Raw genomic sequence first — 20,263 nt, forward strand, 5'->3', positions numbered from 1 at the left:
AAGTTTTTTATTCCTTAAGAAGTTGTGTTGCACTCTTTTGAAGAGGAAGTTGTGTTGAGCTCTTTTGTTGTAAGTGAGGAGACGTCTATTTGAACTGTTGGTAAAAGTCCAAGTGAAAGACTTTTGAAGCCAGAAGAACTTTATAATCAGAAATTGGTTACAAACCGGAACCTTCCTTTTTGAACTGTTGATTGAAAATCCTGCTTTGAATATGGGGAAGGAGATCCTACAAGGTTACAACGATATACAGTTATTAAGTGTATGTTGAACATACCGGTTAGTTCTGTTGCATTTGAATTGCCATATATTCCCTCATGTGTTTGATGTATGCTTAAGTATGAGGGACAGATTTCTTTAGTTTATTTGATAGGCAGGGAAATCCTTGTTAGGTTAGGGATAGTGCGGCGTTTGTCAAACCCGTTTGAGCTAATAAAATGGCATTGTGTGATAAACCTTTACCAAGTTGTCTGCCTCACATTTCTGACCCTTCACAATCATCAGGAGGATATGAGATGCTGAGAATGTCCAAAATTGCGCCTATGAATTGGAGCAGTCGGGATGATGAAATGTGGGTCTTATTAAAGATGAGGGAGAAACACAAACCTTGCTGCAGATGAACGGTATGTGCAGGTGTGATGTCACTAGATCTGGGATGTGGGCTTGAATGATCCAATCATCCAGGTAGGGGAAGAAGTAAGCCCCCTCCCTTCAAGACATGCGGCTATCACAGCCAGCAGCTTGGTAAAGACCCACAGAGCAAAGGAAAGGCTGAATAGCAAGATTCAAAACTAGTAATGGGTGTTCCCAACCACAGGCCTCTGTGGCTTCCTGTGCTTCAGGTGAATCGGCACATGGAAGTAGGTGTCCTGAAGTTCCAGTGAGAAGAGGCAGTCCTGCAGCTCAAGAGTCTGGGGATCTCAGCTAAGGTGATCCTTTTGATCTTGTCTTTGTGCAGGTACGAGTTCAAGAGCCACAGATCTATGATTGGACGCTGGTTCAGTTCTTCTTCAATTTCAGAAGGTAGAGCAAATACCTGCTCTTCCCTTGCCCTCATGAAGGAAGCAGATCAATGCTGCTCTATGCAAAATGTTGATCAATTTCCTTCAAGAGGGGAGCATCTATCGTAAGGGAAGGGCAGGAAAGATGGTAGTCGTGGGTGATGGATGAACGGAAAAGGCTCAAGTGTCGGTGGCGACCTGCTTCTCCTGGACAATCAGGGTCTAGCCCTTCCACTGTGGGTTGAATGAACAAAGGTGAAATTAAATTGTTGTCCGGGGGCTGTTCAGGGGACAATGGGGCCGGCAACCGAACCTCTCGGGGCACATCTGGCTCTACACTAGTGTAAGAATTTCTGCTGTACCTGTATGCCCCCGCTGGTTTGATCACGACCACAGTGTGCCTACAAGGAATAGCTCCTGGCAGTGGAAGCAGCATGCTAGGGAAAGGTATGCCCAAGGATTTAACCATGGTCTTGGAGGCCATGAACTTCTCAAGGACTCATTGCATTTTGTCCAAAACTGTGCATCATCATCAAATAGCATGTACAGAAGCTTAGCCTGGACATCAGGTACTAAGCTCGAAGACCCCGGATAGGATTGTATATGCAGGACAGACCCAGTGCCGATTGCACGTGCCAGTGTCTACCTTGTCCTGTCCATACAGAAGGGTTTGACTTGCAGCTTTGTGTCCATCTTCCACCAGGGAGGTGAACTCATCCATCATCCCATGGGATGGCAAATTCTCTGCCACTTCAGAAATAACTGCTCATAGGGAGTGGGTGTACTTGGCCAGGGCACAGGTGGAATTGACCGCTCTCAGGGTTAGGCTGCCGGAATAATCAACCTTTCAACCTATGGCATTCAACTTTTTACTCTCCATCTGGGGCAAACAAAGAAATGTAGCCAACTCTGAACCTTCAACAGAGACTTGTACTACTAGGTTTCTCAGGCATGGAGTGGGTGGACAGAAAACCAGGGGTCCAGAGGGCCGAAGGATGTTTCTTAGCAAGGTCACAGTCTGCAAATAGAACCAAGGAAGACCATAACGGGGGCAGCAACAGCAGGATTGAAGGTTAGCAGGGTCTCCGCCAGAATTTATGTCCGGTCAAATTGGGCCACAGTTTTGGCAATGGTCTTCTGTTAAGCCACCATAAATTCAAGCTCTGGAAAGACATCCAACTCACTGGTGGTAAAACCTCAAATTGGATGTAACCCCCTACCAAATGCTAGGTGATCCCAAGGGGTAACCCCACAAATTAGATTGAAATAATTGTATGACTAGTAAAAAACAGGTACGAAAATTGGTTCAATGTCCCATATTGAATTGCTGAACACTGAGTAATAGAAATGAAGTCCTTAATCCAAGGTGTACATGTTCATGCTTTAATTATAGTCACAGGCAAAAGATGCAACTCCAATGCATTTTGGAGGCCAATTCTTAGGGGAAAAACATCTGTCTCAACTCTGTCGTCAATTTAAAAGGAAACTGAAATTGCTTTTACTTGGAAAAAGCATGCACCAAAATGACTTGCATAATTCAATTCTTGAACAGAAATAACTGAGTCCCATTGCCTCATTCTTGGATAGGAGAAGAATCCTCAATAAATAAAAATCAACTGAGCACAATGCTAGAGCCCTGGAACGAGTGTGACGATTACTTTATTTCAATGAAGAAGAAGAAAAGCGGTGGTTGGTGTCAACAGAATAGGGAGATCACCACCTGAGCTTGTTGCTGTTCTTATCCTTGTACAAGGAGCAATCTTCCTACATAGATTACATATGGACCAAGCCCTTTTCTGATAAGGTTCAGACGTCAGAGTTTCCGACAGTGTCCTCATACCCCTCTTGGGGAAGGTAGGTTACAAGTTGTATGGCAAATTCCTGAAGAGCTTTGAGTGCATTGAGTGGCAAGGATCTCAAATCTTCCATTTCACGTTCTGCCATAAGGGAGTAAAGACAAACCTTATGGGCTGGGGAGGGGGAGGGAGTCCAACACAGACATTGCCTTCCACAGTCCTTACAGGGTTTGGGCCTGACGCCTTTGGAGTATAAGGCATGATGCAGTAAAATTGCAAGAGGCTTTCTAAAGCAGTGACTTGAGTGCATTGAAAAGCTGTACTATACCCCCTGGAGGCTGAACAAGTTTCACACTCTGCTGGTGAGTGTGGATATAGCTATAATGAGACATCTGTGGGTGGAAGGAATTATGAGGAACCAGGAATTTTATTCAAATACAAAGGGGGTTAGGAAATGCCTGACTGTCCCTACTTTAGGAGGTATTTCCCTAACTCAACCAGAAAAACAAAGGGTCTATCCTGTGTCAATAAGTCCAGTGCAAAAATGTCCTGTTTCCGAAACCCTCTCATTCTAAAAATAAGTGCTATGGGTAATTCCTTTAGCTCAGAAAGTGCACAAATGTTTACGTTCAACAAAAATGTATCTATCCAACAGATGTTTCGAATGGATAGCGTTTACAGTTCCAGGGAATAGCCCCCTTCCCCAGGTTTCTCGCCACCAAACAAAAGTTTCAAAAGAAAAAACAAGTTATTTGTAGCACAAGAGGATAACCCCCTTGGTGTTGCAATTCACTGCCGGGGAAATGGCTCCCTTCCCCAGGGTCCTTTCCACATGCAATGCACTTTCAAATCCTAAAGGCATGAATCTCCTTTTGGATTCTGGGACTCACAAAACACCTGGTATACTCTCCTGCTAGGTTCTCTCACTATTCTTCTACTCATACAGTTGCAATATTGTGCATCACTTTTATCATAATACCATGTCTCAAATCTACTTTCATTCACTTTCTTTCTTAACTGTCCCAGTGACCCAGTCTCCTTGCTCGGGGTCACCAGACTCATATCACAATGCCTGGCTCTTATAGTACTTGGAGCTGCCGAAGCGCCCCGGTGACCTAGCATCCCTTTTCAGAGCTCCCCGGCTTTCTTTGAAGATATCCGAACCGCTCGTGGCAAACCTACAGAAGGGCCACGGCGTCCCACTCCACTTCACAGGCTTAACGGCGTTGTCTGGTGCCTTCCATGTCCTTTGTGGCTCCTGCTTCCGCCTGTCCCTTCTCCGTGTTCGGACGGCCACGGTACTGCTTCTTGGTTCCTGTGGTCACCAGGAATGATCCTCTTCTCTTACTACTACGATCCCAGCACAGCAAACTAACTCTTGCAGTCCTTCTGTTGCCGTCCCCCCGATCGCCGGTGGACCTCACAGCTTGGTTTTCCAAGCAGTGAATAGACAACTCAATCTCTCTGGTACTTTCAGCTGTTCCATCTTTAAACTCCTGCTTTAAGGAAGGGAGTTGCTTGGAGCCAATCAGCTTCCTTGGAGCACTAGACCGCTCCTTCTAGTTCTGCTGAGTATTCGGCATTACTTGGCTCCTCTTCCTTGTTTCAGTCGTCATCATTCTGTTTATTATAGAAATTTGAGGAAAACTGGGCACCAATGAACATGCTGAGCTGCGTAAAATGGCAAACAGGGCATTTTGGTGTCACATGAATTTACAGGCCATAGGTTTAGTTTCTCAAAGCAAGAAATTATCCATTCTTCGTGTGCTACAAGGCAGCTGTCATTGAGGTACATTCTCTGTATGCACCAGCTTAAAGGATGCCTATTCTATTCTAATATATTTTTGTAAGGCGTCAACTCGCCTGCAGGCCTCAGAGCGCTCAAGAGACAATACCATGAATAAACAGATAGCAGAGAATTACAGAGGGCAACAGTCCGGCCGAGGTCAGTGAAGAGTCAGGGTGGCAAAAGCCTACATAGCACCTCCATCAAACAGGTGGGGTGAGAGTGCTTTCCTGAATTGAGCAGACGATCGCAGTTGTCTGATGGGTAGGGGGAGACCGTTCCAAACTCATGGCCCCAGGCATCAAAGCTCAGATCCCCATATGTCTTCAGTTTAAAACACAGTTGTGATAGGAGATCCCCATCATTAGAATGCAAGGTTCGTCTGTATGGCAATCTCTTGATCCATGACTGAAGCTACCTGGGAGCAGTGCCTGTAAGGCACTTGCAAACTAGGCAGGATGCTTTAAACTGGACCCCTTCACGGCCAGGAAGCCAATGCAGCTTCCTCCGAGCGTGGGATACATGGTTTCTGCATCCTAAGCCACACACTGCTCTAACAGCTCCGTTTTGGATTGTCTGCAGCTTTTTTACATTAGCCGTTGTAGTGCCGACCATTAAGCCGTTGCAATAGTCGATCTAGAATTGATAGTTGCTGTCGCTATTAGGGCTCTGCCTTCCGAGAGGTATGGTTGGATCTGCCACAACACGTGTGCTGTATAAGTACAGCTGGAACTTATATTGGCAACTTGCTTTTCAAAATTTAAATTGCTGTCAAAAACCACACCAAGTGTCTTGACGGAACTGGAGACCTGAATGGTGGCTCCTCCCACTAAGACTTTTTCATATTGAGTTTCAGGGGTCTTAAGTTTGGCGATACTGCCAACAATCAGGATCTCTGTTGTCTTATCATTAAGTGCCAAGAAGTTGTCACACCTCCAGGTCTTTATGGCGTCAAAGACTCTGGTGACCAGCAAGGAGTCTGCCTCATAGGAGCCTGTTAGTTCCAGGCGATCTAAACAGGACTACACAGGGTAGAGTGAATCTACAATCCTGTAATAAATATGACTACATCCTATTTGTTGTGCACGTTTAGTCAAATTTCCACTCCATTTCCTTGGAATCAGTTTGAGCCCTATACCTTGATGGAGAAAAATGGGGGGAAGAGTCTTGGGTAATACCATTAAGTCTGTGCCATCATAAAGACCACCCAGTTTAAAAGACCCCAGTTATGCATCTGTGAAATGTACCTGTCTGAAAGGCAAGGTTTCACAGTTGCATCCTTTATGATACTGGCTAATTTGTTGATCCCTTGGAATTAATGCAGGGCTGCAGGATGTTGTATTTGAAAAAAGGTTTACCAGAGCAGTATGCTCACTTACATCCGTCACAATGTAATCTCGTTCTACGTGCATGCTTGAATTTTCCACCATTTCATTTGAGTGTTAGCAGTCAAAACTTCACCACATACTATTGAAGCAAAGCTATAAAAAAAATGAATTAGGTTATCTTCCAAATTAACAAAAATGTATGAATCTACTTTTGAGTCAACACAATATGCACATTGTAGTAAAAGCTTAAGGACTAATCAGTAAGCCAAAACTTTGCAAAGACAATAAAAGAAACATCCACCTCGGCTGGTAATCATGCTGCAAATAGATAAAAGAAATGAATTGGGGTCAGTTCAGGCATGATGTAAACACAGACCAATGCAAACGTTGCGAGATCTTAAGTGACTAATTCCACATGCTTCTGGTTCCAGTTAGTGGCATGAAGTATATTAATAACATAATAATAGATCCAACACAAAAGGCACCTCAAGAAAATAAAACCCGGACAAACCTTGTGTGTTTTTGAAGGATGTAATTGCTTGTCTATAGGGATTCGGCATGTCTGGCGCATCAGTCAAATTGGCCAACACCAACAGCAGCAGAAGACTCTGATTGGCTAGTGGTGAAGACTGTTCTTGTTGAGGTGATGGCTTACTGGCTACTCCTCCCAATGTAAAGACAGTCCACAATCCAGCTAGGAGAGAGGGAGAGAAGCGTTTAAAACTACATTTATTGTACTACAAAGCAATGTGCAAAAAATGAAGTCAGGAAATGAAAATGTAAAATAGGTTGCACCGATTCCCTACCCTAATAGAACAATATAGAGAAAGCAAGAACTGAGTGTGAATACGGGCTAATCCCGACCATATATATATATATATATATATATATATATCTGAAATGGAGGTTAGTGCTGACTGAGAATCATAAACAAAACTGCATTCAACTCGCATTCCTAGGCACACAAAAGCAACTGCCCGCGCACAAGAAAACATCCAACCCAGGGTTCACTAAAACCACAACTCCTTGGCATGAGAGCATGAAGTCAGATGGTTATCCGCAAACCCAGAATACACATGAGCAGTGGAAAGGTTTGTCACAATTCTACATGTGCAATGGTCATGATGAATGGGAAAGAAGGCCTAAATATTTATATTGGAAATGAGATAACATTTGAATGAGGACCAATACACACCAAACAAATAACTACAGCTCTTGACAGATCGAATCCATGACCTGGCAGAGATGGTGATCTTGCAAACCTGTCTTTCAAAAAGGGGTATATGTAGACCACCGGTTGCCATGATACGGATCCGCCTAAGGCCATACTATGGGGGCATAGCGCTAGGTGTGGATTTCAGAGCAAACGGGTGGATTTTGTGTTTTGTGATCTTACTCAACCTGCAATACCAGAAACGTCCCCATCTCCATTCAGAGGTTCTACCGGATGTATGCAGACCTCAGGTCAAAAGGATAAAAGAAGACTTGATAGAACATGGACCACGATTACGACTTTGAAGGTCTTACTACTGGCCAGGATAAGCTTCTACCAACAGAGGTGCAATATGGTGAACCGTCCTCCAATTCTCTTGTCCAGAGCAAAAATACAGGCACGGAAGGGCAGATTCGATTTAACCTACTCGAACTAGCTCGACAGACTCAAGCTACAGGATTTCTGGAGAAACTGTATACACATTCTCTGCCTGCTGTTCCGGCCCCACAAGAACATTCCCCATAAAGCCCTTCCCATTAAAAAAAATGTTTATGTGAGGAGGCATCAGGGAGCCTCTCCCTGTTGGCTCCCCACTGAAAACAATATTTTATGTGGCTCCCTGTTGCCTCCCCACCTCCCCAAAAACATTACAAACTGCTTCCCCATCACCTCCCTCCCCCAACACTTACCTGGAGTGTGATGCTCCGGTCCCAGTGCTGCTCCCACTCCCGGCCGCCACCATGGACATGAAAAAGTGACTTACTCAAATTTTTCCTATGATGGAGGGCATCTTTGTTTCTTTTTTTTTTTCATCAGAGATTGGTGTTGCTTGCGCACCAATCTCCGGAGGAATAAAAAATAAACCCTTTGCATCCCTAGCGGGGTGGACTGCCATAGTATAGTAATCTGGGAAAAAATGGGCATGAATATAGATTTCACCCACGCTGTGGCCTTTAATGGGCCGCCAGCCCATGCCCAGGTATGTCCGAGCAAAGCAAGGGCCTAGACGAGGGCTGTGGGCCATGAAAGGCCATGTCCAACCCCCGCAGCAGGGCTGAAAGCCATTCGCACGGCGGTAGCGTTGGGTGGCTGGAAGCAGCGGATGGAGAATGTGTGTTCTTGGCCACTGTCCAGCCACCTGATTGGCCAGGCACCCTTCCACAGATGCGAATAGGGGCAATTCAGTCTTAATCCATAGCCTAACCCCACAAAAAAGGATCCATGGGTCCTCAATCATGCACCTCCTCGTGCATACTGTTGCAATCTTTTTCACCACTGGAATAAAATATGCCTACACTCTAGGAATGGGTAGACCGCTCTGCTCATTGTGCTTGGAAGAGGTTCCAGGGAAGAATAAAAATCTATGGAACCAAAGGAACGGCAGAGGAACTCCAACTCCAGAGGCCATCACACCACCAGAAGCTACATCACCACAAGGTGGAAACTAAGAGGGGAAAAACCGTGAAAATGCATTTTACCAACACACACCTTGTTTCGGGAATGAGTTATCAATGCTGATAAGACTGCCCTCCCTCCAGACTACACTTCAGAATGGCCCTGAAGATTCTACCCCTCAAACAATATCTTTCCAATGACTGATTGCTTCAATCAAGCCCAACCATCCCCCTTTTCAGTCCCCCGCCCCCTCGCCTGCTCTTCTTATCCATCCCAGCCCCTCGGCTACTCACACACCCTTTTTTAAAAACCCCATGGTACAGAACTCTGTTTCCTAACTAGGTGTAAGTATTATAAATCCCATACAAATGCAGAGAATCTGCTGCTTTTTATTGAGCCTACTGTCAAATCTACCCTTTTTACATTAGCGGATGGAGAAACCTCCAAATGATTGAATGGGCCTTGAAGCTGGAGGCAGAGTTGCTTTGAAAGGGAGCACTTCACCTAGACTTGATGAGTTGGTCATCAGTGAAGGCTGCCAACAAGTATTTTCCATCAAACTATTAATCTTCATTTTGGCTGAACAGTGAATATACCCTGCAATCATTTTAAGGTATTACCCTGGGGCGGAATATCATAACTCCTTGGTTAATCTCACTCACAAGGTATTGCCAAGCAATCAAGACAGAGAAAGGCAGAATCATATCCCATCTCTGCTCATCCTCAAAGTTTCACTCTAATTGTACACAGTCTATTCTTGACTGTGTTAATCTTGGAGCCAGGCTGGTCAGTTCCGGAATAATTATTTCCCTGTTCTACTAGGGGTCAAAAGGTCAAAGCCCAAGCATATTAGCCTACACGCTGCTTGACACCTCTCCATCTCAAGCCGTCACAGAGCCACACACCACCTCTAGTACTACAAGGTTATCACTTGGAAAATGCCTATATCTAAACTCCCTTATGGGCACAATATAAGTTGCAATCCTAATAATTCACTATCCCTTGATCCACCTTTTGATCAACATTGCATCCCAATTCTCACAAACACTATCTCTTTCACTCATCCCCATTCTAGGCACAATACACCAACACCCCGACAAGCATTAATGCTCTAAAACCACTGCAGTCAGTGCTCCAGATAAGATTTCGAGGTGGGAGTATTTTACCCTCTATTTTTAAACTTTGAGAGTAAAGGTGATTTTAAGAGTAAAAATGACCTTTCTTCTTTGCAAGAGAGTAAAATGTATGCGACATCCAGCCGATATGTGCAAAAACTGTATGGAAATCATTACTATGCGACAGCTTTCTGCATTGTGACAGAATACACCTTTCATTATTTTTGGCCATTTGATCTCTCCTGTATATATTTAAATGTTGAGATCACAAAAACATAGCCAATTATATAGTAAAGCAAACATGAATTGTATTGTGTATTTTGAGATTCGATAGCAGAATTGTCTTTTGATGATTAAATTCTAATTTCATGGAGCTATTACTACCTAATGGTATGCCAGTGTTATGATACAACAGTGCAGAGAGGCAAGGACTCCATGCTAAATTCTATATCTAATCTAGTGGTCAAATGGTTATTTATATAGTTCTTTTGGCAAAGCGCTGTACAACGAACATATTTATCACAATTACACACCAAACCGAAGTCGGTACTCCTTTATCGACAACGAATGGATGAAAGGCTGAGTTGGACTTGACGGGATTCGAACCCGCAACCTACAGATCACGCAACGATTGCAGCAACAAGTGTTCAACCGGCTGAGCTATCTTATTGGCTAACATCCTTCAGAGGTTGGTTAACTGAATATCGACTGAGGTATAATAATCACAGTACCTAGATGCATGACGAACCATTCATGAAGCGCTACATGAAGCTAAATACCTATCTGGATTATCACAGGGACAGGATTTGCTGAGTTTCTATTTCAATTACCAATGTAACTGTCATTTGTTTTTTTTTTCACAGTGCTTACACTTCCTGGAGAGTCAGATTTTGGATGTTTCAATTGTACTCGTGAAGATTTGAGAGGCTAGAACACCTGTGATCAGTGTAATGACAATCACTCACACTTGAGCAAAGACTCTGCTGCCACTGAACATTTATAGTAATGTACCCCATTGACTGCAAGTTTGAATGGATGTAAACTAGACTGTGCATAGTCATCAATTTACACACTGTTTTTATAATTAGAGTGTAAATTAAATTATAAGTGTAAAAAGGATCTGCCTCCACATGATTATGCAAACAGCACCAGAACTCTGAAAAATACAATTGTGCAATACTGGTTTGGTATCGTTGGAAAATAAGCATAACTTTTAAAAAATATTAATTCTCAATTGCAACTTAGTTTTCTCTCTTATTATACAATCCTAAAATTCTAGGAAAACATGCACAGTGCTTCTGAAGCTGAATGGAAAGAAACCATTCCTTTTATCACAGTGTGCAGTTTTTTTTTTGAAGGGCTTCAGAGAAATTCATTCTGTTTCAGAGGTGGCTTGCAATTACACCACTGTAAATAACAATCAAAAGATGCCTTCTGGTTTCTGTCAAGTAACCGGACCTTTGCACTGCCCTCTATTCTAAACCTGTGTGTAAATGTACCCAGGGAAATAATAAAGCTCTCATATTTACAAGATTTTCATGCGTAAAAAGGCCTAGTACCCACCTTATCTGGAGGCCTGACTGCAGTGGTGCTTTTGTGCAGAACACAATATACATAACATCATAACATAACAAATGGAAAGTCCAGTACTTTCTGTTGGGCCACTGAAGTCAGATATAAAGAACAATGTGTGTTTTTGGATCCATATTCATGCCTTGGGTGGCACAATGCTTCAGAGAGCCAAATGCAAGCTGCATGTCCGAATCCGACCTGGCAAATTCAGCCTTGAATTCTTCTGTGGCCGATGCATTGCGTTTCATTTAGCAGGGGCAATGACGGCACTAATTATTAAAATGCTTAGAATGAGTGCATGAAATTGAATATTTTTAACAAAAATCTGCATATTCCTGCTGAGAATCGCATAGAAGGCCACTTCCTAGATGCACAAAGTTGTTGAGTAATGTCAGATGTGTAAATACTTATCTTTCTTCGGCAAAGTATGGGCCAGACTAGCACAGCCTGCAGAAATCCCACAGACAAAACAGAATTAAATATAAGTTACATGTATAATTACAAAGTTGCCCTTGCGCGATAACGAAATCTTTACATTAACAATGAAAATTGTACCTTGCTTACACTGTAAAAGCAAAGAGCCAGTTTAAAGTGGGCAAATGACAGAAGGAATCCATAGAGGATCCATGGAGGAGGGAAGGAGACCTCATGTCAGGGCAGATCTAAAATCCAAGCAGGTGTGACGAATCCAGGGAGTTAGACCCTTCTCTCCAATTTGGAGCCGCCCCCTTTGGAATAGGGGAGGTGAGTCCGCTCCGCAATATCCTCCAAATGGGACAGGGCAAGTGGGATGCCACCGGAGGATAACCATCCCTTTGTGGACAAGGAATGCCCAACTAAGGATACCACCCCACCTGCCCTCACATCAAAATCCCTTATGTTTGTTCGTTATATGGAAGTTGAACGGGGCAATCGCATACAGGTCCACCCTTTAAAGTGAACGGCTTGGTTTCTGACCTGGATTTGTTTCTGCCTCTTTCAACAAACTAGGACCAATGAAGTCCTCTTTTCCATTCCAGGGAGGGACTCAAATAGAGCGGAACATCAAGACGAAGATAGAGAATCTGCCAGAGAGCAGGAAGTGCCAGCTTGTGCAGATAGGCAACAGAGGGGGATGCTTCCACTCCCAATGATCTGGCAGTTGGCATTATAGGAAGAGCCCCACATCAGCTCACGGAGCACTGCCACTTTGCAGAAGCCGAGACTCCCAAAGAGCAGGGAACCACAGAAGAACCAGAGAGAACTGACCGAAAAACAAGACACGCCTGAGTCATCCTCCACTGATGCAGAGGCCCAGCAACAAAAGAGGTACCACAGCACAGTAGTTTGTGTGAACCGAAGCAAAGGCAAGAACGCCACCTGCAAGGGGCCAGTGCGACCACCTCCATATCTCAGAGCAATGCCACTATCACACAAGCACACATTTGTATCTGAGGAAGAGTTGGAGAGCAGTGAGGCCACACCAAAACACACAGAAGAGTAATGAACAGAAGGAGGTGAAAGAAGCAACCAACAAATAAGGGTTGAGCAGGCCCGACGCCCACACAGGCCTACCAATCCAACTACCCCAGGAAAAGTTAAGCGAAGCAAACAACCAAACCAGGCTGAGCAGACTCGCAGCCTATGCAGGGCTGACAAGTCGAATAACCCAGGAGTGGCAAAGAAACTTTTTTCTTGTTGTTTTTGTTGCATACATCAATCTCCATCCATAGGGAGACATCTAGTCTTCTAGGAGAAGGGATGAATTGGACATTGTACAAACTATCTGACAAAGACATTGTTTTGAGTGAGAGGAGACACAGACTTTTTTTGTTTGGAACTGACTGTTCTACAAAGCTTAGAAGCTGGAGGAAACCATGAGAACACTTTTGGGTGGGGCCAGAAAAACAGCCACCACCAAGTTAACCAAGGGAGAGTAATACTAGCATCAGCTAAAGCTTAGAGTCCCTTTCTGTCTTTTTTTAAATAAAGTGGTAGGTTAGCGTAGACCCGTTACTGGAATAAGAGCTTAGAGGAAAGTCAGACCCCTGCGCTATGTGTGGTCTAGATGAAAGGTAGGTTTGATCCTGCTGCCGGATACAGGGTTAGCTTGGGACAAGCTCATTAATTCCCAGATAGCGTAGGTACAAGAGTCGATATGCAAACCCCTTTTGTATTGGCGCTGGATTTCATTCATTTCTTACTATAGCTTGGTTTGAGACAGGTCATTACACCTTGAGTTTGTTTCAAAGTCTTGATTTATTGGGATTGTGAGAGCTAGTGGTTAACTTGGCACGTTTAGTGCTGGTCACATGTGAACAAAGTCGACGCGTGTTTCGACCGAAGTCTTTATCAAGGCAGGATAAGAGATATGTGGTCGTCCTTGATTAAGGAGGCTGGAAAACCACGGAGTGGTTATGATAACGGGTCCTTCAGTAGGGAGGCTAAGTAGCCACTTGCGAGCCAAAAAGATCAGATGGGCAGAATACGCATTACCAGCGAACTTTCAGTACTGCATATTCTGCCCATCTAAACCAGTAGGTTAGCGTAGGTTCAGACAGAGGACTAGATTTATTTGTGCGACATCCTGACAAGCACCCATTTTTGTTGTTTTCTAATTTAGAGAATACACAGTAGGAATAGGGGCTAGAAGAGTTTTCATTGATTTCTTTAATCAAGAAACGATGTCCTCTTGTCCGTTTCCTAGGTCTAATTCTGTCACTGTGCACTCCACTACAACGTGTCATTTGATTACAAGTAACCAAATGGTGCCCAAACCGTTTTAATATAACATGGATTTGCATAGGTACACAGGCAATGGTAGCAGACCAGGCTTACCTAGTCTCACTTTTCCATGACTAATGAAACACCACAGACTCTGCTTGGTCTCCAGCTTACACAAGCAGCCAATAAAATTGCTCGGTAGCATTAAGCAGTTAAGATATATTCAGAAGCATGATGACTAATGTTTACTATTAAAGGAACAGAGCTCCATGAAACCTTTCGGGTGAACAGACCTAGTCTACGATACTGCGCGTTAAATCACAGCTCACTTCTCCCCAGGAATGGAATGTGCTTATACAAACGATATAAAAGTTCTTTACGGCCATTCCCGCTTTTTGAGGCAAATGCAGCTGCATTTTATCTCCTGTGAGTGAGAGGGCATTTGTTTGGGTATAAGCTAGCGCTCTGGTCACTCTGCAGAGGGAATTTCCATAGCAGGGCAGCTGCACTTTCATTTACACAATGTGTACTTCTGTGCGCGTACAGGCAGTGGAGAGCTGCTCGCGCGGCTGGCTATCAGTATTACTGGCGGCTGCTTGCCAATAGAAAATGCTTTACAGGACTATACATTTTAACGAAACAAGGAAGCTTTGTAAGTCAACATTAGAAAACGAGTGATGGGCAAGCACCTTGCACTACATTTTGAAACCCAAAGGATCGCCAGGGAGAGGGATCTCGTATAGGGCTTATAATCCATGTTTGTATCATCCAACTGACGCACGTTGCTCCCTTTGCCCTCATACGAGACCCTTATTCTTGGCCAGCGACTCCTGGGGAATGTATTCCTTTGTAATCCCTCATCACCGAAGGACTGAATGAGAAACTAGTGGCACCTCTCTACTCACGGTGTGGTGCTAGACAGAAACCGTGATGCCCATGTGCTAAGAGTTGCAGTCCAGAGGACGTGGTGATGTATGAGGACAGGAACTAATACTTAATGGCACCTCTCCACTCACGGTGTGCCGCTACACATGAGCCCTTATGCCCATGTGCTAATAGATGCAGTCCAGAGGACGTGGTGATGTATGAGGACAGGAGCTAAATACCTAATGGCACCTCTCCACTCACGGTGTGCCGCTACACATGAGCCCTTATGCCCTGTGATAGAGAGACAGAAATCCGTCCCCGTCAGGTGGGGAAAGGGATCCCTCGCAGCCTTGGGGGGGGGGGGAGGCCAACCAGGGTTAACGCCAGAATAGGTCATTCCCCCAAAGGCAAGGTGTGGGAGTTGGGAGAGCCCCAGTTCCTACCCATAACCGCAGTGCCTGGTTGCATGCCAACATTACCACTGTCGATCAGCCCATGCTTGCACAGTCCTATTCTGCCTTTTGATTTGTCTCCTAGAATCTATGAGGTTACCAGCCTTAACAATGAAGCAACCACCAGATAGCCTGGGCAAGAGAGAACCAAGGGAACAACAGCCGGCAAAAGCAGAATACCAGTCTGAACGTAGTAAGCCACCAAGCAACCCCAACCAGCTTAACTATCCGTGCAGAGAGAGCCAGCAATATCCACTCACTCAGAGACGGTCACAACACCACCAGCGCCAAGCGATCTTCACCCACACATTACCAATTCACCTACCTATGTTGGGGCAGCGCAATGGCATCCTTCTCAAACTAGTGTTTTTCAGCTGAGGAAACTACGACATTAACTTTGGCGAACCACCATTGCGGGAGGCCGTGTACCTGAACATGGAAAAGGTGTGCGGCTTAAGACCCCCCCTTTGAATGTTTTGCTGATTGTAATACCTCCTCAGAGAAAGGGCGGTCAACGGTTGACTCTGGGGACTAGCACAGGATGATAACCACTGGAGGAGGAAGAGCAAGAATAAAAGGGAGAGCAGATAACATGAAGGTGTGTGTGTTGTTAAGGTAAGTTTAAGGGAGGAGCAAAAGGAAGAAACCAGTGTGACAGGGTTTCCACAAATAACTGCTACAGAAGCTACTGAATGTGTTTCAAGGATGTTTATTTAAAAGAATCAAGTTGGCTGATCGGATATCACTTCCACTGGGTTTTTTGTGGATTCTGGCTATAGGGCCGTCCTTCTGTCTCTCTCGCTCTTCTCCCTTGGGCTACGGCCTTCCTAACACAGGTGACCTGATCCTCGGGTAGTACTTGGGCATGGTAACCCCTACTGTCTGTTGTCCCATCTTCGGCTATTGATGGTTTCCCTGAGACATTGGCTAACTGACTCCCTACGGGCCTTCCATCTGTTGCTCTCATAGTCCCTCAATGTTTTTAGGGCGTTAGGGATTGTTCCTTTACTCGCACAGTCCGAACATGCCCAACCGAGAACGGTGTTCTCCTCCCCACCACGCTGCTATCCCTCCAATGTTACAATCCTCCTTCCTACCTCGACCCTTAGATGTTACTTTCCTCCTCTCACTTCCTCCTTCAGTATTCTTCAGCTTACTACCATTACCTCTAACTACTGTAGAACTACTCACAACTACTTCACTTCTTTACCACTACTACTGCTCCATGACTACAACTACCTCTCTGCTTTTACTACTCCTCCTACTGTAGTACCACTACATGACAGAAGCTCACTACTACCACCTCTCCTCTGCTTCCAGTACCACTACCTCTACGCCACTACTATCTTCTCTTCCCTGTACCGCTCACTACTACCGCCACTACAGTTACCACTCACCACTATCACTCTTCCCTCACACTAGTACTACTCTATCATTACCACTACCTCCACTTACCACTCCTACTACCTCTCCTCTGCCACAACCTCAGTCATTGCTCACACCCACATACAATTACTCCACCTACCCCAATCTCCAACAACCTCCACACTCTTTCAACAATCTCTTCCACTGGTCTCTCGGACGTCCTCCTTCCACCTCCTGTCCTCACCCAACTAACCCACACCTAAACTACTCCCAGCTTACTTTTAAATACTCCTCCCTTTCGAGGATTCACCCACTTTCCCTAACCAATAACTTACCTTGCTGAGGTGTGGCACAGGGGAAGGGTTTTGGGAGGGCTTTAAAAGAGCTCTTAAGCCCTCACCCCTTATACATACTGCCCGGCCGTGTTTCTGATCTGGGCAAAGTCCTGGGCTATAGGCAAATGCCATTTCTGATTATTAAGGCCTTCTCGCAGGCCTAGTTTTGATTCTATATACCCTGGTGGTTTAATGGCATTGGCTTCCTCTATCTTCATTGGCTCAGACCGGGACTGCCTGCCAGTGCTCTGTTGGACACTGTATCCTCCCCTTCACCGAGGCTAAGCTCATCAGCGGGGCTATGTTCTGCCAGCCACCTACCATGTACTGCTTACTTTTCTCTCTCCAGTCGGCCCTGCCTGGGAAGCCCGCCCCAGCGTTCTTAGTCGGGGCAGGGTTTGCTGCCTTAGATATTGCTGAGGCAGTGTCCCGTGAGGTGCCGCCAGTACCCCTCTGGTTGTGGGCCAACCCGGGATGCACGGCCCCTCCATCTCAGTGTTCAGCTGCAACACTTTGAAGCGGTACCCCTCAAAGTTAACACATTATAAAACTCACATTTTCATTTGCCCTGTAAGGATTTTGAGTAGGCAACTATCATTTGCAGCCTCTTCTACTTCGTATTGCTAATGCTGCCCAATAAGTGGGGAGCAACATTGCTATATCAAGGGATTAAGGGTATGGAATATGCCTGGCACTACTCATGCATAGCATTAGCGTAATGAAAATTCAAACAGCCACATTGCTTTTCACACAACCTGGAAGCGTTCAAGGTTGTGAGAGTTCCATTGGGCATTGAACTTAACAAGTTAGGGTCATTCTCTGCCATACAAACATGGTTTTACTGAGCACTTGTATAATACTACCTAACAATATTATGGGATGTTGCAAACAATCTGGTTTGCACTGTAAAATAACTATGTAGGCATTGCCGTAACGGGAGCCTCCGTAGGCTCCACCACCCTCCACCCTAGGTCCACAGGGATCCCTGACTGAGGCTTGTCACATCTGGCTCGATAGGTATGTCAGACAGAAAGCAGGGTATGACTGTCAATGTTCTGGGTGGGTGCCTGTGTGAAGAATGCAGGGTGAATGAATGTGAGAGAAGGTGTAGGGGTATGAACGTGATTGTTGGTGCATGTTTGGAGAATGCAGTGTGAATTTTCTGGGTGCACGTCTTAGTGAATGTGATAGAAAGTATATGAGTGAGTGACTGGTAGGTTAATAGGTATGAACAGGATTACGTGGGTGTGTACGTTGCTGTGGACCCGGTTAGCACTGGAGCAATGTTGCATTTCCTTAAGTTACATGGTATGTTTTACTGACATTTTTGGGATAAGCCAACTTTATGTGTGTTACATGACTAGACTGGAATTGTTGGTGCAGCCAGTCATGCCATTGCTTACTGTGGATGACACATTTTTTTAGGCATCTATTATAAAGCAAGCAAGCATGCTATATGTTATTGCATGGTTTGAGGCATTTTGGTGAATCCAGCCTAGTTATTTCTTACTGTGGCATTACATTTTTTACTGAGCACCTATGACAATGCAAGCATGATAAGTGTACTTGCACGTCTAGAATGAGCCGCATTTCTTATTGTGATATGGCATTTTTAATGGCAATGCCAATAGGATTATGTGCTTACATGTGGCATATATTGGCAGAGCCAGCTTGGGCATGTTTTCTTATAGTATCATTACTGCATTATGCCCAAAGCAAAAATGACTATGTTCTTATACGGTAAATACTGGCATATTTTGGTTCATCCAGCATGGAAATGTATGGGCACAGCGGGCGTGAAAATGTTTTTTATACTGCCATATTTTGTGGAGTAAGGCATCGTCATGCATTGGGAAATGTTCCTGTACTCTGTTGGTGACTTGCATCGATTGGATTTTTACCCAACAAAATCAATTTTAAACAGTCTGTCATTTTACCCAATTTTTCACAGAAAGTGTGCTGAAAAATGCACCATTTTATCCCATTATTGAAAACGTTTTTTCGGGGGAGGTGGAAAAACCCAACGAACCCTCTTTGGTTGGTTCGGGCTCCCTCACTATGCTCGGTCGCTATGGCATAATTGTGGGAAATTTTCTTTGCCCTTCCAATTAAAATATTGACCAGTCGTCATTGGGTGAGTGGCTGGTGGGGGGCGGAGGCCCAATGAGCACGGGCATTTCCTTACATGTTTTACTGTAAAGTCAACTTGATGAATGTGATGGTTTGGGGTGAGGGGCTTTATAGCACAATGGGGCAGGCATACTGGACATTTTCTTTCTGTGGCAAGACATTTTTTACTCATAGTTTTTCAGGGGTTTGCCATTGAAGGCTTGATTAAAACACATACATATTTCACCTAGTGAAGTGTGCGGGGTGCCCCTGAAGCAGCGGGATCATCGTGTGCATTGTGCGTGCATGTTGGTCCAGGCCGGCATGCAGTGTGGTGCTGCCCATTCTTTGTTGCCGAGATTGGGTCGGCAGCCCCCTCAGCATGGTTTGCAGGGGGCCCCCGATATTTTGTGTTATGCCACCGTCTGTACAGCGTGTTTGTCACCAGGTACATACAGGTGCCTCAAACCATGTTTGTGACACTGAAATGTGTAATAATAAACAGCGCCTCAGAAAGCTGTGTCTGGCGTGTATCAGAGGTAAATTAGGAACAAATTAGTTGCAAAATATGTCAGTGAGATGGCATATTTCGACAGTAAAAAAGGGCAATATATACAAATGTTGCCTTAAAGATGGCATCCAGCATCCCCCCTTCTCAAACATGACTCACAGCAACAGGACAATGCTATCTCTGTTGTTTAATTGTGCACCACAGTTATTTAATACACAGAACTAGTGGACAAGGAACAGCAGAAATAAGGAACACTTCTGAAAGATACCTCATGAATGCGAGAAAGAGGTTAGGCCAAGCAGCCAGCAAAAGTGTCACTCAGACTATAAACACCAGATTAAGCAAGTACCCAATCCATTAGGCTGCCCTGAGAAGCCTGTGCATACATTTCAAAAGGAGGTATATCTGAGGAGTCACTCAGGACCACCCAAATAGGCAGTGGTCCAACTGGCCTATCCTCTCTCCCATTACTTTCTGCCTCACTCCTCCTGTCTCAGCAGTACCTAGACTCTCAGTACTTCTCCTACTGTTCCATGCATCCATCAGCCTGCCTCCTGATGACCTTAAGCAGGGTTCAATGGTGTTTACAGAACAAATAAATGATCTCTTGTTTGTTGGACAACAACAGATTGCAAACGCTCTATGCCACCTATCTCAGTATCTTCTGCAGGATGAGATGTTTTATTGAAAGTAACTGATCCATATGTGTGCCATATAG

At 44.7% G+C, this 20,263-nt stretch overlaps 1 protein-coding gene across 2 annotated transcripts in view; it reads right to left on the reverse strand.

Moving 5' to 3' along the window:
• The window catches only part of DYM (dymeclin), a 1,763,009-nt gene that overhangs the window by 906,158 nt on the left and 836,588 nt on the right, over nt 1-20,263 (reverse strand). For both annotated transcript variants that reach the window (XM_069626954.1, XM_069626953.1), the window contains exon 9: nt 6,420-6,602. In XM_069626954.1, the coding sequence (XP_069483055.1) occupies nt 6,420-6,602 (183 nt within the window). The remainder of the gene's footprint in view (nt 1-6,419; nt 6,603-20,263) is intronic.

Source organism: Ambystoma mexicanum, chromosome 6p (assembly GCF_040938575.1).
Source record: "Ambystoma mexicanum isolate Mex_15411 chromosome 6p, UKY_AmexF1_1, whole genome shotgun sequence".
NCBI classification, from domain to species: Eukaryota; Metazoa; Chordata; class Amphibia; order Caudata; family Ambystomatidae; genus Ambystoma; species Ambystoma mexicanum.